Genomic DNA, 18626 nt, shown 5'->3' with positions numbered 1-18626 from the left:
GTAGTATCCATGCCAGATTCTCCTGGAGGCTTAGTGGTAAGGAGTTGTGGTGTCAACTCAAAGGGAGGCTATTTGAATCCAGTAGCATATGGGGCAAAGATGTGCAATCTCCTCCTGTGCAATTTACAATCTTTAAAACAGCACTGGAGGGGCAGCTGTGAGTCAGTTCTGACTCACTGGCACAAAATAACAACAACCTCTAGGAACTGTGCTTTTCTCTTTTCAAGAACATTCTTTCCTTTCCTGCTTCTGAGGCTGCAAGCTGTGCTTAATCTTGTTCTTTGGAAATAAATGGGAAGAAAGTTCTCCATCTCTGGAGAAATTTCACACTTGCTCAAGTCCTTATTGTTCCTTTCCTCAAAAAGTCTAAGGGACCAGCACCAGCATTGCCCCCACCTGGCTTTCATTGATCTTCTCTTGTAGACAGGCAGTCTTTCACTTTTTTCACAGAACTGGAATTTGAGCAAGGAGCTAACTTCACCTTTAGAGAACATGGAACATAGTGGCGTAAGATCATATTACACACCAGTATGGGGTCATATGACATTGGAATGGAGAACAGAGAGCAAGAGACTCAACATTTTTACAACCAACCAATCTAGGAATTAGATCTTCAAGTATTTCCTGTTTATTTAATTTCTTTATGCTGATTACTATTTCTTGTTTTCAGATGTAGAAGCTGTTTGTATAGTATAATTTAGAAACTATGAAACAACCCACCAAATAGATGCCTCCAGTACAACCCGAGGGTTCATCAAGCTAATTAATTAATGTGGTTAATAAATACTTTTAAATTCTCTTATTAAAGGCCCACCAAGTTCAAACTATTATAATGAGACCTAATGAGGTCAGTGGCTTAAAGAGAGGGTTTTAAAGCCTATATAAAGCTCCTCCAACAACCAGTAGTGCAGGACAAAGGAAGGAAGACACAGGTGAGATATATGCTGTTGTTCAAAAGCTTCCTCCACAGTGTAGAGCCATATGGAGATGGACTTGGAGTATATCACAGTGCACAGAGCTCTACTGGCTATAGGATTCTCAAATTCTTAAATCTATGTTATAGGATAAAGGGCATTGCTTCATAAAAGCTGGACGTGTGATTGCTGTGGATTACAAAAGATCTTCTCAAACAGAAAGAAGTTTTTTTGTCAGATCACAAACCAGGTTAGTGCTGGTCTTGTAGTGTGTAAAAAATATGTAAGCTGTCTTTTTTTTTTTAAAGTCAATTAAGGAAGAAATGGAACATGGCAAACCTCTCCTCAATCATGTCACACTAGTGATGTCTAGAGTATCTCTTGATTATATATATATATGTATATATATATATATATATATATATATATATATATATATATATAAAAAAATATAGATACATAGAGACAGAGATATGTTGTTGTTAAGTGCTATCAAGTCGTGGATGACTCATAGCAACCCTATGAACAAAAGACCTGAACACTTGTATAACTTTCATCGTTTCTCCATGTTCATATAGTTTCTGGAGGAATAAATATAGACATATAGATGATAGATAGATAGATACATAGATACATAGATAGATAGGTGGTGATAGGGATAGAGACAATTAGACTCTAGTGCAAAAGTGGGAACAAAGTTATCTGGAGAGGAAATAAGACTCTGTGTGTATGTTTGTAAGTGTACATACACATTCAAGTTGTCCATGGGCTCATATCAATATAAAATTAGATTCAAAGGAATTGGGAGTTTATGGAAAGAGAAATCTAACAGATAATAACAGGTCATAAGTCTGTAAGAATAATATTTTCAGACAGGAAAGTAGAGACAGCATTCAAAGTAATTCTAAGCCTTTCATTAAATAAAAGGAGCTTTCTTTTAAAAAAATCAAATTTTAAAATGAACCAATTTCTATTTAAAATCCTAACAGATCCTGTAGGACAAGATTTGCAGCCATGCTATCCTCTGTTGTATTTTGGGGACTTCTTGCCCTTATTGGTAAGTCATGATTCACATTTTAATTTTTTTAGCTGAATAACCAAGAAAATATTTAGCAAGGAATCAGAAAGAGCTCACCTTTCAGTCAGCCTAGCCATTAACCAACTTCCTGCATTATAATTAAGGATATTTTCTACTTAGTAAGCAGATGAAGGTGCTGTCAATGAGCATTTAAAATAATCAGATACTTATTGATCTGTTTACTGCCTGTCTAATAATGCATCTACTAGGCTTCTTTTCCTAGTAAGAGATGTATGAATCAGGATCTTGAAAGGGAGGACATATGAAGAGAAAACTTTCAATGCCAGATAGTAAGTAGGATTTCAACAAGTGGCTGAAAAAAAAATTTTAGTCTGAGAGAAGTTTAGGTAGAGGAACTCACAACAACTAACACGTAAAGACTGAGAAGGCTTTGGGGCAGTTATGATTATTGAAGAATACTTGTTATTTTAATGGAAGGGAAGAGCCTTCAGGATAAGGTACTACTTTATTAAAAACACAGAAGCAGAAATGTATGAAAAGGGGGATAAAGCAAGCAAATCAGCACGGCTGAGAAGAGGGGATTTGTGGGAGGTGGGTTGGGGAGATAGTAAAGGACGTTGACTTTAAATAATATCAGAAACTTTAGCTAAGGAAAAATGGAATCATTGTAAATATGCCCAACTTATCTGTTTATTAAGGTGTGATCACTTAGAAGACAGTGTTGTAATTTTGGGAAAGTTCAATCCTAAATATGGAAAAAAGGGAGGCAATCCAAAACGAATAACTTCTATTTACTCATAGTCAGAGGAGGAACACAGAGTTTAAAACTTTTACTTCTCTTTCATTTTTCATGTAGGAAATGAATTACAGAGCCAACAGGCTACCATATGTGTGTATGTGTCTATCTATCTATAAATCAATCAATCGGGTCCCATACTAGTTGTTTTTAACTAAAAAGGGAATATAATTTTAAAGAATCTGTGTACTTACAACACACTTTAGTGTTTATAACATTAATGTGTGTATAACAATAGAATTAACATAGGGATTTTGGCCATAACCAAATACTGTGACAACAATGGCTCTTAAATTACCTGGGAGTACTGACTAGAGTACATATTCCTGAACCTCATATCTAAATATTCTGGTTCAATCAGTCTGGTATTAAAGCAATAATACACATTTTAAATAAACATCCCAGATCACTCTAATGTCTGTGTTCTAAGGCCCACACTTTGAACCTTGCAAAGGCTGCCACTTACCAAGGATACTGGACTTCTTGAGCTCTGGTGAGGTAGTTCATAGGAAGTTGCACTGCTAACGCAAAGGTGTTTCTTCTCTAGTGGTCTGAATCCACTAGCAGATCTTCAGGAGAAAGATGGGCAGCCTCCTCTTGTGGAATTTACAACTTTCAAGTGGAAGGTCAGCTGTGAGTCAGCTCCGTCTTGACAGCAGCAATATATATCTATAGATGTAGATATAGATGATATAGAGATACAGATATAGACATACATATAGGTATACATATAGATATAAATGGATCTATGTATATTTAATCTATCCCCAAAGTTAAAATAATTCTTTTCCACTCATCCATCCACCAAACCACCTATCCATCTAAAAAGCGTTCCACACATTTATACATTCATCATCCAACCAGTGAGCCATCTGTAAATCCATACACCATGTTCATATCTACCTATTTAACAAATATTTATCATATACTTTTTCTGTGCCAAACATCGTTCTATGTACTGAAGAAGATATAGCAGAGTAAAACACTAAGTCCTTGCCTTTCTGGCTAAGGAATTGACTTATAATCAAATGAGAGAAATGTTAAAAAAGAAAGGAGAGAGAGAAAAGAGACAGATGTCACATGGTGATAGTGACATAATATAATATCATGGAGAAGAAGTAAGGTATGAATGCATTGTCTTTTTAACATAGGTGGACAAGAAAGGTTCTATGAGAATATTATTTTTGAAGAAAAATTTATTATAGAAGAGCATAGAAAAATGGAGGGATAATAATACTACAATAAGTTGTCTATCACCCAGCTTTTACAGTTTTCAACACTTGCCAATCTTATTTAGTCTATTTCCCAAACTTTTTTCTATGTTTTGAGCAAATTTAAATTATGAAAGTATTTCATCTGTAAAAGTTCGTGTGTGTGTGTGTGTGTCCTTAGCATATAAAAACTAGCTTTCTTATAAGAAGTTTCAGGTTTATTGTAACATTTCCTGCAATTTTCCTGAAAAAATAAGTTCATTTCAGTGGGAAATGGCACTAGAGACCATAATCTGGATGACAAAGGCCGTCATGCCTTCATGCCTTCTAGACTTTTCACTAAACTGAACTAAACAGAAAAGTAGTAATGAATTCACTAATACTTAATATTTAAGCACACAAAGTTTTAGTTTGCTTTAATATTTCTATCTGCTATCTTACATTCCACTGCTTACCCATCAGTTTGTCTTACTGTGGGACTTGTGTGTTACTATAATGCTGGAATGTATGCCAACAGTGTGTTACATATGTATGAGTTACCCATGATTTCAGCAGAGCTCCCAGACTCAGACAGATTAAGGTGCATGATTGGCCATCCACCTCTGGAATAATATGCTCCTGAGTACTCTATGGATAACAGCAGAACGTTGTCTGATATTGTGACAGAGAATGACCCCCTGAGACTGTAAGTCATGCGAAAAATGAATGGGGAAGGGCTTCCTCCTCAAAGTGGAGTTCACTGTAATGGCATGGGAAAAGTGACATTTTCAGCAAATGGAATATCTTCATTTGGTGATGTTATTGGAGCTGCCTCTACACAAAAGTTCACTATCACGGCAAGAAAAAAGTGAAACTTTCAGCCAATGAAAGACTTTCATTTACTTATGTTATTGTTGATAGGTGCTGGTGAGTAAAGCAACATATCTGAACCCTGTCCTATCCTGTGCCATCCTCACAATCACTGACACATATGAGCCCAATGCTGAAATAACTGTGTCTATCTATTTCATTGAAGGTCTTCCTCTCTTTCGTCCTCCCTCTATTTTCCCAAGCATAATTCTCTTCTCCAAGGAATAGCATTTCCTAGCTACATGCCCAAAGTATGTGAAATGAAACTTTAACATCTTTGCTTCCAGGCAACACTCTGGCTGCACTCTATCAAAAATGTATCTATTTGGTCTTTGGCCATCCATGGGATATTCAGTACTCTCCTTCAACACCACAACTCAGAGGCATCAATTATTCTTCTGTCATCTTTATTCATTGTCCAGACCTCAGATTCATAACAAGTGATTGAAAGATGATGGACTGAATCAGGTGTGCCTTAGCCCTCAAACTGACATCATTGTTCCTCAATAATTTGGAGAGGTCTCTGTTTGCAGACTCCCAGTGCAATATGTCTCCTGATCTGCTGGTACCAAGAGTGTTGATTGTGGATCTAAGTAAGATGAAGTTGTTGACAATTTCAATCTTTTCTCCATTGATCATGATTATGCCTATCAGTCCAGTTGTAAGAATTTTTGTTTTCTTGAAATTGAGATGCAACCCATATTGAGGGCTGTAGTCTCTGATCTTCTGCAGTAAGTGCTTCAAGTCTTCCTTACTTTCAGAAAGCAACATTGTGTCATCTGCCTAAGGAAGACTGTTGATTAGTCTTCCTCCAATCCTGATGCCATATTCTTTTTTAACTTGTTGATATAGCATGATTCAAAATAAGGCAAAATAGCTGTAAGTATCCATTAATAATTGAAATGTGGAATGCATAAAGTATGAATCTAGGATAATTGGAAGTTGACCTAAAGATCCCTAGACTTTAGTGAGCTGAGATTAGTCTGGCATTGGCTGTTTTGAATCAGGCAATCATATAATCTATCACACAGAGAATGATATATTTAAGAAGAATGATGCAGCATTTATCATCAAGAGGAACATTTCAAGATATAACATCCATATGCATATAAGGAAAACTTATTAATCTATTATCCAAATTTATACACCAACCAACCACTAAATCCAGATGAAGAAACTGAGGATTTCTATCAACTTCTGCTGTCTGAAATTGAACAAGCATGAATTTAAGGTACATTAATAATAATTGGTGATTGGGACATTAAAATAGAAAATAAAGGAATAGGATTAGTAGTTGGAAAATATGACCTTGGTGATAGAAATTAGGCTGGAGATCACATGACAGAATTGTAAAAAAATAATAATTTACTCATTGAAAAAGTTTGGGTTTTTTTTTAAAAAAACCCCTACCATAAGCAATAATGTATATGGATCTTGCCTAACAGAGTACAGAGGACTCAGATTGACTACATTTGTGGAAAGAGATGATAAGAAAATGCAGTGTCATCAATCAGAACAAAATCAGGGGCTAACTACAGAACAGACTATCAATAGCTCTTAGGCAAGTTCAAACTGAAGCTGAAGAAAATGAAAATAAATCCATAAAACTCAAAATAGAATATTGAACTTATCCCATCAAAATTTAGAAACCGTCTCATAAACAGTCATGACTTAAGACCAGATGAGTTGTGAGATGACATTAAGGACATTGTACAAAGAAAGAAAAAGTTCATTAAAAGGACAGGAAGGAAAGAGCATACCAAAATGGATGTTAAGAAGAGATTCTGAAAAGTACTCTTCAATGTAGAGAAGTTAAAGTGAATGGAAGAATTGATGGAATAACACATTTTTAAAGAGTGGCTTAAGAACACAAAACAAAGTATTTTAACATATTCAGCATTTCTCAAGCAACAGAATTGAAGGGGAGAAAAATCAAGGCTCAAGTTGCAATACTAATGGATTCTATGAGCAAATATTTAATGAAATAACATCATCAGAAAAAGATGGAAGGCATACACATAGCAGTTGTGACAAAAAGAATTGGTCAACATGGAATAATTTCAGGAAGCAGCATTTGGTCAAGAACCAATGGTAACTTCCACATTCCTTTCCCATCAGACCTGAACACTGGGCTAGGTGGTTGTAAAAGGAGGGAAAGTAATGGAAATTGACTCCTGTGCTGGTTGGAGCATGAGCGTTCTTATGAAACAATTAAAAAAAACACAACCAGTGATATTGAAAACATTTCAAGCTACATTGAAGACACTGGCAAAAAACAAGTCCCCAGGAATTGATGGAATACCAATTGGAGTAATTCAGCAAACAGTCAGCCATAGAATGTGCTTATTTACTTGCGAGTCTATGGCAAGAAATTGAGAAGATGTTGTGTCCATTCCATAAAACAAAAAGGTGTTCCATTAAAATGTAGAAATTATTGAATAATAATCATTATTGTTAATAGTAATTATAAGAATTTGTATATAATACATGCAAGTAAAAATCTTGCTGAAAATTATTTTTAAAATGCCTTTAACTTGTGCTCGCTTCGGCAGCACATATAATAAAATGCCTTTAACAGTAAATAGATAAGGAACTACTAGAAATTCAAGCTGGATACGGAAAAGGTTATGGCATTAAGTTACGGATTGAGAGCTATCATTACTGGTACCAGATGAATGTTTGCTGAAAGCAGACATTATAAAAAAGATATTTATTTGTATTTTATTGAATATGCAAAACAATTTGACTAAATATGGATAATATTGATAATTGGAAATATGGATAATATTACAGTGAATGGAAATTCCAGAACCTCTTCTGCTCATGCAGAATCTGTGCAGAGACCAAGATGCAGCAATTCAAACAGAACAAGAGTTTACTATATGGTTAAAAAACAAGAAGAATGCGTGACAGGGTTGCATCAATTCATCATACCTATTCAATACGAATGCTGAACAAATAATCCAAGAAGTTGGACTATAAGAAAAGGAATTCAGCATCAAGATAGGATGAAGACTCATCAACAACCTGTGATATGCAGATGGCACAACCTTGTTTGCTAAAAGTGAAGAGGACTTGATGTATTACTGAAGAAGATTGAAGACTATGGCCACCAGTATGAATCATAGCTCAACATAAAAACAAAACAAAACAACACAACAAAAACCAAAATACCAGACAAACAAATCCTCACAATTGGACTGATAGGCAATATCATGATGAATGGAGAAAACATTGAAGTTTCCAAGGGTTTTGTTTTACTGGGATCCACAACCAACACCCATGGAAACAAGTCAAGAAATAAAAAGGTATATTAGGCAAATCTACTGTCAAGGACCTCATAGAAATGCGGCAGGGCAAGTATTCCTCTTTGAGAACGTACATCTGACCCAAGTTATAGTCTTCCAGTTGCTTCATATGATTATTGGAGATAAACAGTGACTTAAGTAAGAAGAAATAAGACTCAATGCCTTTGAATTATGCTGTTGGCAAAGAGTACACAATAAACATCTGTGTTGGAAGAAGTGCAACCAGAGTGTTCCTTAGAAGACTTTGTCTCACATATTTTGGACAGGTTGTCAGGAGGGCTGTCCTTGGAAAAAGTGAGGGCTGAATGGAAAGGTGAGGAATCAACAGAAGACCAACAACAAAATGAGTTGACATAGTGCCTGCAACAATGGAGTTGGACAGTGGAGAGTGTGACGATGGAATAGGATCTAACAAGGTTTCAATCTACTGTACATAGGGATCTATGAGTTGTAGTCAGTTTTATGCCACATAAAAACAAGAGGGAGCTCCAGTGGCCTAGTGGTAAGGACTTGTGCTGCAATTCAAAGTCAAATGGTTCAAATCCACCAGCTGCTCTCTGCAGGAAGAAAGATTGACAGCCAATTCCAGTGTGGTTTACTGCTTCTGAAAACCCACTGGAGGGTTCTGACTTGATGGTCCACTACAACAATCTTAGACTAAAATTCTGATTCTGATGATATCAATCATATCACTTTTTTATTTATAATGGTTTGTAACAGTTTTATCTTCTCTTTTGATTTTCTAGTGCCAGTACTTTGCACATTTTCTTATCATACCTCCTGTATTGTCTTCTTGAGCTGCCTGTTGAAATCTTTCATCCATCTCTTTACTTTAGCATTTCTTCCCTTTTTTGTGGCTTCACTAAGTTCTAGTGAAATTTTCAGAGTCTCTTCTGACATCCATTTGGTCTTTTCTTTCTTGGTTTTGCATCAATCTTTTGGTTTTTTCATGGATGATATTCTTGATGCCATTCTTGATCTCATAATGATCTGGCCTTTGATCATTAATGTCTCTGTATCATATAGAAATTCCCTTTTTCACAGGAAACTGATGATATTTGCTGCTTTTATTACCTAGAAAGGCTTTTTTAGGGTCCTGAGTTTATGTGATAGCCTCCCTTTCTTTGTTGGTTTATTCACACTTACGTTTTAAAAAGTGATCTATTTTAACCACCTGTCTGTCCATGCACATAGATCTAGTTCTGATAGGATTAGTATAAAATAACTACATACTCTCAGAATTATGTACATAACAAAATAAATAATTTCTTATACCTATTTATTTACAAGAAAAATAAAGCAAGTCTAAAGGTTAACTTTTTAAAAAAAGATGTAAATTTTTTTTTTAAAAAAGGCAAAACCCAACAAAACAAAAGTAAAAGCACAAATAATCACTTTTCAAACACAGATTTAGGGATTAAGCAAATTTAACCCATAGATTTATAATTAGTTAAGATTAAAACATAAATAAACAGGTTGAAAACATAAGTTTACAACATTAAATGAAACAACATAGTGCTTCAACATTTTAATAAACACGTTTTCTTATAACAAATATTTTGATGTGCGAAGGTACTCATCAACAGTCCTTGGAACTATTAAAGTAAGCTTTTCAAAATTACAGGAAAACTCTTCATCTCCTTTAGCTCCAGTAGACTAGGGGGGAAATTCTGTTTATAATGACAAATTTTAAATGAATAGTAAATTTAACTTAAATTTTTAGGATATTCTAGGGGTTTTTTTCCTGTTAATAAACAGAGACTTCACAGAAACATGATACATCAAATATTTAACTTGCTGCCATCAAGTTAATTCTGATGCATAGTGACCCTCATAATGGGAGAAAACTATTTTTCTCTTGAGGACCAATTAGAGGATTAGAACCTCCTGATACTTGCTGCCTTTGAGTTAGCCGAGTAATTTGCTACTATTGTTGTTGTGTATTGTATTATTGTGTAACTTTCCACTAGATCTCCCTATAAATCATATTATTGCTGTGTGCCATCAAGTCAGAAGCAAGTCATAGCTGAGCCTCAGTAGGGTTTCAGAGGCTGTAAATAGCATGAGAGGAGATTGCCAATCCTTCTCCTGTGGGACAGTTGGTGTATTTGAACCATGTACCTTTGGTTTGTAAGTCCAACTTCTTGTCACTAAGCTATTAGAGCTCACTATATAACATAGTAATTGTAGGTAATGTAAATTGTTATTGTGCTCTTCTTTTCTATCTTTCTAAAGAAAGGCAAATTATTAGACTAGATGTTTCCTAGTACTTTCCCTAGAAAAATTGTGTCTGATGTGTTTTAATTTTCCCCCCAAAGGTTCCTGCTTAAAATCACAAGTTTCACTTTGACCAAAATATAATAAAACGTAAATATATTAGAAATCTAAAATAATTTCTTTTCACACTACCTTGCTTAGTGTTGTAGAATTAAGTGCCTTTTTTTTCTTGCTTGCTATATTTTGTTTCTAAGATAGAAATAGAGTGGAAAGGGGGAGTCTTCAGTTCCATTTTGTCTGATGAGCCAAGATCACAAAAAGGGACTTCAAGGAAGACCCAGTCAGTCCCTGGCCTTCCTTTTTGATTGAAGTTTGCATATGTTTGTTGATGGTTGTAACAGCAACTCAGGAAATGTTTTCTCATAGGCTTTGTGTGAATTACCATTTCATCTCCAGGCACTTCCCGGGGCTCCTTTCCTTTTACTCACATGATGAACCCTCACCTACGTCCTCATCAGTACCATGGGTGCTATGGGGACATTACAAGCATGGACACCTCTGGGGCTGCCTGTGACATAGACCGGCTGATTAACTGTGGTAAGTGAAAATTAGAGCAAAGGCTTACATTTCTTCTTTTCAGGTTCTGTCTTAGAACATAGCTAAATTTAACTTAAAAAAACCCAAAACAAACACTCAAACTCATTGCTATAGATTCAGAATTGACTTATCACTGACCCTCTGGTGGGTTTTCAGAGTCTACAAATCACATGGAGAGGTGAGCTTTGGAGGCCTAGTGACAAGAAGCTGCACTGCAATCCCAGAGGTGCGTGGTTCAAATCCACCAGATGCTCTGCTGAAGAAGAAGGGACAATCTCCTCCTGTACCAGTCAGATCCAATTTGATGGCACACACATAAAAAATAATAAAAATGTAAAAAAAAAACCTACTAAAAATCACATGAAGAGAGATTTTCCATCTTTCTCCTGGGGAGCTGCTAATTTGTTAGAGTTGACTTTTCAGTTTAGCAATGCAACTCCCTAAGGACTAGGCCACCAGAGCTCACTCCCTATATTATTAAAAGCATAATAATTATCATTATAATGATATGAAAATTAAACATTCAGGGGGAAAAAACCCAGAATCCTAACCAGCATGAGAGAATTCGCTTAATTTTCCCATTCTTTCTGATCCTTGTCCTGATCTATTAGTACACATTGAAATTACTAATTGAGTACAGTGTTATGTCTGGCTTTGTTCTTTGTTTGGGGTTTTTTGGTAGTTATTTTTGCTTACAGTGTGAGCATTTCAAAAGAAACTTAAAACTTGCTCTTTGTATGTTTCCTCTTTTGCAATGCTGCTTCAAATACATTATTAGGCTGTTATTGTTGTTACAATGTCAGAGCTGGAAGCAACTTCAAGGGTCACATCTAATTCCACCCCCTCAATTTACAGAGGGGAACACTGAAGCTTAGGAAAGTGAGGAGACTCGCTAAGGCACAGAGCTACGCATGACAGAGCCAAACTGAACCTTAGATTTGTTGGCAACGAGGCAGAAAAGAGAAGGAGAGAGAGAGAAGTAGTATCCATCTGGGATTGTGGACCTGTCTGGGTTTCTGTAGTCAGAGGTCAAATGAATGTCTAAAATTGTCTCATCTCATGGACAGTGGTCAAAGGCTGTAGCTAACCTATATGTTGGACAAAGAGCAGAGAAAACCAAGTTTTCTTTTGTTTTTGTTGACTTCAGGGATTCGTGGTTCTGAAATGTTTGCTGAGATGGATTTGAGGGCAGTAAAATATTACCGGGTTATGATCAAAGAAGTTGGGCAGAGGCACTGTGTGGACCCAGCCCTCATTGCAGCCATCATCTCCAGAGAAAGTCATGGCGGTGCCGTCCTGCAAAATGGCTGGGATCACAGTGGACTTAAATTCGGTTTGATGCAGGTATTCAGTTATCTTCTCATGCACATCCAATCAGTTCCATAAGTAACTCTCCAGTGTGGTTTCCAAGTCTGTAAATTATGGGGGAAGGAACAGCCCATCTCTCTCCCAGGAGCTGAATTTGAGCCACTGAAGGGCAGCCTTTCAATTAGCTAAACAATTCTGCACTAAGGAGGCCACTAGAATGCCCTCGGTATTTAACTTGTGTAATTTGAGCCATTGAGCCATTCCAGCTCACAGTTGACCTTTCAGCAGGTTTTCAGAGGAAATTCATTGCCCTGGAGATTGCCCATCCTTCTCCCACAGAGCAGCTGGTGGATTTGAACCATGAACCTTTGGACTGGCAGCATAACTCCTACCACAAAGCCACCAGAGCTCACTAGGTATTTAGCTAGAAACGTTAAATCAGCTCTACTTCTGTTCTTCTCTGCAGATGCTCGACACAAAACAGAAAGCTGTCTGCAGTTCCTCCAGCCTCCAAAACACCCTGGAGGCTGTAGATACTTCAGGGTCCTTTTTTCTGGGCTATCTGTTACACCTGATTGGTATTTTATTCAAGGTTTATTAGCTATTAGATAGCCTTTAAAAAGTCTAGTGTGAGTTTCATATTTATAATTATAAAATAAGTAATGTGTGGTGCAGTTATCTGAAGCTCCTGTGATGTAGTCCAGAGGGAGTTTTGCTGCTAACCCAAAGGTGGATTCAGGTTCGCATCCACCACCAGATACACGCAGGAAGAAAGCTATACAATCTCCTTTCCAGTGATTTATACCCTCAGAAGCTGACTGGAGGGTCAGCTACAAGTCAGCTCCAACTTGACCAAAATGAGGGGTTTTGTTGTTTTGAGGTTTTTTGTTGTTGTTCTTTTTGTATAGCAAATATATTTTATTTTTAGCCTGGTGAAATCAGGTTGAGGCTCAATTTGTGTCAGCCTTGACAGCAATTAATTTTGAGTTTGAACCATCGAGTTGTCTTCAACCCATAGCAACCTTATATATATAAAGCTAAAAATCTCAAACTCATTGCTTTTGAGTTAGAACTGACTCAGCTATTAGTTCCTTCCAACTTGAAGACAATGAGACATATAGATATTGTTGCTGTAGTTGTGTACCTTTAAGTATAAGCCAACTCGTAGTTGAATCTCCAGAGAGTTTTTACTCCAAAGGCAGTAAATCATATGGCAGAAAGTTACACATCTTTTTTCTAAGGAGTAGTTGAGTGTGTATATATACATACACACACATTATCTATCTATCTATCTATCTATCTATCTATCTATCTATCTATCATCTATCTATCTATCTATCTATTCATCCATCTATCTCTGGAATGGCAGCGACTTCCTAAACAACATGCCTCTGAACTTTAATAAATGATGATAGTTCTAGAAAGACTTCATAGGGTCACTATGAGTGATGCTCAACTTGACGGCAATCAACAACTATATATATAGTTATATATAGTTACATATAGATATAGATAGATAGATATAACAAATACACACACACACACACACACACACACACACACACACACACACACACACTCTAATGGCCTAGTGGCAAGAAGCCGCACTGCAATCCCAAAGGTGCATGGTTTGAGGCTATCAGCTGCTCCACGGGAGAAGGATGGGCAATGTCCTCCCATGTGATTAGCTGCCTCTGAAAGCCTGCTGGCGGGTCAGCTATCAGTTGGTTTTGACTCTACGGTACTAATGGGTAGGGATTTGTGTTGTGTTGCCAGCCCAAGAGCAGGTGGTTAGAATTCATCAGCTGCCCCTCAAAAGGAAGACAGGCAATCTTTTCCCATGATGTTTTATAGCTTCTGAAAAACCTTTTGAGTCTGAGTTGACTCCAACTTGAAGGCAATGAGTTGAGTGGAAATTCATTCACACACACACACACACACATGGACTCTGTCATCTTTAATTTCTCCCATATCTGTCTTTGTTCCTCTGATTCTTTTCTCTGTGGAGGAAAATAGTAGACTTGACTCTATGAGGATAAGGGAAGGAGATTGGGGCCAGTATTTGTGAAATTGGAGGTTAGAAGGAGAAATGTGAGACATCAGAAAAAGGTGCTGCTTCCTCCAGACACTGACATTTCTATCTGAATTTTTCAGCTGGATAAGAAAATTCATCCCCCTGTTGGTGCCTGGGACAGTAAAGAACACCTGTTGCAGGCTGCTGGTATTCTATCAGAAAGAACTAAAGCAATACAGAAAAGATTCCCCACGTGGAGTGTGGCTCAGCACCTCAAAGGTAGGCCATAATTTTTATGTTTGTTTAAATGGGCAACCAGTGAGAACTTGAGGGCTAGATGTGCCCTGAGCTGCTCTATGAGTGCTCTGACTGGGTGGGCAGTGGTTCTGGGAGCAGCTGCTTCAGTGCTTTCTAACTGGCTATGTTCCTTTGGTCTTCTCTGTTATTTCTGCTTCCGTGAGATGCTAGGGTTCTCATTATGCCTATCCTTTGTTATTGAGCCACTGAATGATTCCCTAGAGTTAATGAGATTGTTTAAAAAAATGTTTTCTTCTGATGGGCTTGTTCCTGATATGAGAAACTATTAACCACTTTATAAATTGTTTGAACAAATTCTCACATACAAGCACTCCCTTTAGAGGTTGTGATTATAAGTCCATGTGGAGGTCTCCTCCTGGCTTAACTACTGAGTTCCTCATAGTTGTTGTTGTTAAGTGCCATCGAGTCATAGACAACTCATAGCAACCCTATGAACGAAAGACCTGAACATTTGTATAACTTTCATTGTTTCTCCACGTTCATAGGGTTTCAGCAGGAAGCTATTTTGGAAGTTGATGCCACTCCTGCTTTCAGTCTTGTTTTAATCGGGGAGCTCCACCAAACACTGTCCACCATGGGCAACCATTATTGCATTTGACACATCAGTGTCATAGTGTTTAACATCACAGCAACCACAAGTTACCTCTGTACAGCAATTCACAGACCAGTGCTATACCACTTAGAGGAATGTTTGATTAAAACCATGTTTAGCAGAATGAAATAGTTAACAGAGATTAATCAGAACTGACTTTGACAAGCACTATTTGGACAATTAAAACAGACATTTGGATGGCGGGGGAAGAAGAACAAACTGGGGAGGAGGGTAGAGAGAATGGTGCAGCAATGAAGGAATGAAAACCCAAAATCCCTGTAAATGTTCATTAAAACTAATAAAATTTAATAACAATAAAAAAAGAATAAATAAAAATTATCTTAAAAAAACAAAAACTAAAAAAAAGAATGAAATAGTTAACAAGCATTCCATTATTTTAAAAATGTTCATACTTTCTGTGCCATAATATATCCCATCATACAGCCATAAAACAAGATTATTTTCTTGCGCTTTTCTGACTCTTTCTCTCTTCACTCAATCACCACTAATTCCTATTAAGTCTACCTCCTATAGGCTCATAATAGATACTGCCTCCTCTCCTTTGACACTTTGAAGGCCTTAATTAAGAACAGTTTCTATTTTCTATTCCAAGGTCCTGGAAGGCAGGGGTTAGGACTAGATATTTTTCTCTTTAGAGCAGAGCAAAGCAGAGCGGAGCGGAGCAGAGCAGAGCAGAGCAGAGCAGAGCAGAGCAGAGCAGAGCAGAGCAGAGCAAAGGAGAGCAAAGCAGAACACAGATATGTATTTACTAAATAACCACTTAAATAAAGGTCTTCAATATCTTGGATGGATTTAGTGCATTTCACATGGAGTGTGGCTTAAATCTTGACACATGATAGGTATCATTAGAAAATTTTTTTGAATGAATGAAAGAGCGGGTTTTGAAATGAATAGAGAATGTATTAAGCATTCTTAAACTGATGATAACCTGAAAACTATAGTCCTGCCAGACATGGATTATACCAGATGTAAATCTGGCTTTTATGGAAAGACAAACAGAGTGTTAAAAGACAAGGAAAAGAAATCTAAAATACTCCCATTCATCCTTGGGATAAAAGATTCTCAACTTCAAGGGGGAGAGGAGGGAGAGGGATGACAGTCTGGGACACCTGCTTAGAAAGATCTGGCTAGAGGGCTGATGTCCTGAAAATGCTCATGTCTTATTTCTGTCCAACAATACTCTTCAAACTTAAAGCACTGTGTTTCATTTCAGGTGGTCTTTCAGCCTTTAAGTTGGGAGTTGAAGCTGTTGCCAATCCTGTGGATATAGAAAATGACTATGCCAATGATATTCTTGCCCGAGCTAAATTCTATAGAAGACATGGTTTCTAGAGGAAGCCACATGAGTGGATCGGATTGGAGTGGTGTACTGGTATATAGACAGCCCTTCATATCAATCAAAAAGGTTTGATATGAACATGCCCAACCCAACACTGGTAAAAGAATGACTACAATGGTGAAAAAGAACTAATTTCCCTATTTTCTTAAAGAAAATTTTCATTAAAAATCTACCTAGTTCCTAATATGGCTCCCATAAAATGTCCACAGACAGATACTTCGAGAATGTGTGAATATCATCATTCATATATATCCCAGCTAGAGCTCATCTTAGCCCATGATTTCAATGCCAGTTTGCTCTCCGTGTTACAAGAACAGTTAAGAACCTGAGTGATCCTGACTTGACCTTTCTTTTTCTCATGATCTATCCACTCAAGTTTTGCTTGAGAAAAGTACCTGATTAAAAAACCAGGTCACTCCATGGGTCAATGGAGAACCTAGTGATGGAATCCAGCTCCATGAGCAACTGAGAGCTTCTTGTGATGAATTTAATCTGCCCCAAAGGATGTACACAACATCCTTCAGCCCCACTATCCTCCCATGTCTTCTTTCTCTTATTTCCTGAGAACAACTGGAGCTTATTTCTTTTTTATTTTCAGTAGTTGCTTCAATATAGTCTGTCTCTAGGTAGTTAGTCCCCACAAACCTGGCTGAAGATAAAGCATAAGACCTGCATTAGTGGTGGTTCTACGCTTGTGAGCAAAAATAACCAACTGGCAAATTTAATAAAGTAAAGTAGAAAGTGCTAGAAGACTTTAGAAGCCTCCACAGACCCTACAGGAAGAGCAAGGACATGGAGAGGAACCAGGTTACTCTGAGTGTCTGGAAAGGTTTGACTATACCTTAAAGAACTTTCCCTGCAAGAAGCAATTAGGACCCTCAACACAAACATGAACTCAAAGGTATTTCTCTGCTATCATTTTCTCACTCTGTTTCAGAGTTTTATTACCTGGAAAGATAATCTGATTAGCTTATCTTGAGTCAGAAGCCCACCTACACCTTGGTTGGTTTGTTTTTTAGTCTTTCCTAGACCACCTACAATAGAGAAGAGGCAATTCTCTAGGAGACCAGATACTGCTTGTGGTATTTAATTCCACAATAAAGTTGTTGTTGTTAGGTGCCATTGAGTGGAGTACAATTCATGGGAACCCTATGAATAATAGATCTAAACCCTATCCTATCCTGTTCCATCTTCATCATCTCTGACATACTTGAGCCCATTGTTACAGTCACAGTGTCAATCCCTTTTGGAGAAAGTCTGGTAAACCTTTCTCTACCCAGTAATCTCTCAAGCCTGCCTGAAGATGTGACATGGGCCCTTGTCTTAATCAATAACAAGTTTGACAATCTTGGATTGGTCAAGGCTCATGTTGTGTGAGTTCTTAAATATTTTAATAACATTCCTGCATATTGACAACTCTGGCCTTACCTTGCTCAAAAATTGTTTCTAAAGAACTGTTTCTAAAGTGCTGCTAATTCAAAGATTGCTCCTCTCTGGCCATTTGAATTCATGAGCTGCTTCTTCAAGAAAAGATGGGCAATCCCTCATGTAATTTACACTCTCCTGAAAACCTGCTAGAGCATCAGACATGAGTCAGTTCCAACTCAGAGGCAATGGATGAGGCTTTTCTTCACAGATGTGCATTTCAGGTAACTGAGCTCATTCAACAATGCCAAAAAGGCAATCAAGTACATCTAGTCAAGCCATTGAGTTAGTTCTGACCCAGAATGAACCTTCATCAGGCTTCTGAGGCTGTAATATTTACAAGAGAAGACTGTGTATCCCATTACCATTGAGTAGCTAGAGGATTAAAGCGGTTGACCTTTCAGTTAGCAACCTAATACATTATACACTGTATCTCAAAAGTTCCTCTGTTATGCATGCTACTATTAGGTGCTATCAAACTAAATACAACCCACAGCAACCCTAGGAACAACAGGTCAGAAACTTGCTCTATCCTGCCCCATGCTTACTATCTCCAATATGCTCAAGCCTATTGTTATAGTCTATGTGTCCATTCATTTTGTTGAAGGTCTTCCTCTCTTTCACCGACCCTCCACTTTCTAAGCATAATATATTTTCTCAAAGACTGATCCCTTCTGA

The 18626-nt window shown here is 37.2% G+C and overlaps 1 protein-coding gene across 1 annotated transcript; it reads left to right on the top strand.

Moving 5' to 3' along the window:
* The first annotated feature begins 1928 nt into the window (after positions 1 to 1928).
* On the top strand, positions 1929 to 16516 carry LYG2 (lysozyme G-like 2). Its single transcript, XM_006887791.1, has 5 exons — positions 1929 to 1971; positions 10791 to 10931; positions 12079 to 12275; positions 14394 to 14532; positions 16398 to 16516. The coding sequence occupies exons 1-5, from the start codon at positions 1929 to 1931 to the stop codon at positions 16514 to 16516; spliced, it is 639 nt and encodes a 212-aa protein (XP_006887853.1).
* Positions 16517 to 18626: the final 2110 nt, after the last annotated feature.

Source organism: Elephantulus edwardii, unplaced genomic scaffold (genome assembly GCF_000299155.1).
Source record: "Elephantulus edwardii isolate Elephantulus edwardi_28Jun2011 unplaced genomic scaffold, EleEdw1.0 scaffold00062, whole genome shotgun sequence".
Taxonomy (NCBI): Eukaryota; Metazoa; Chordata; class Mammalia; order Macroscelidea; family Macroscelididae; genus Elephantulus; species Elephantulus edwardii.
This window is presented reverse-complemented; position numbering and strand designations above follow the sequence as displayed.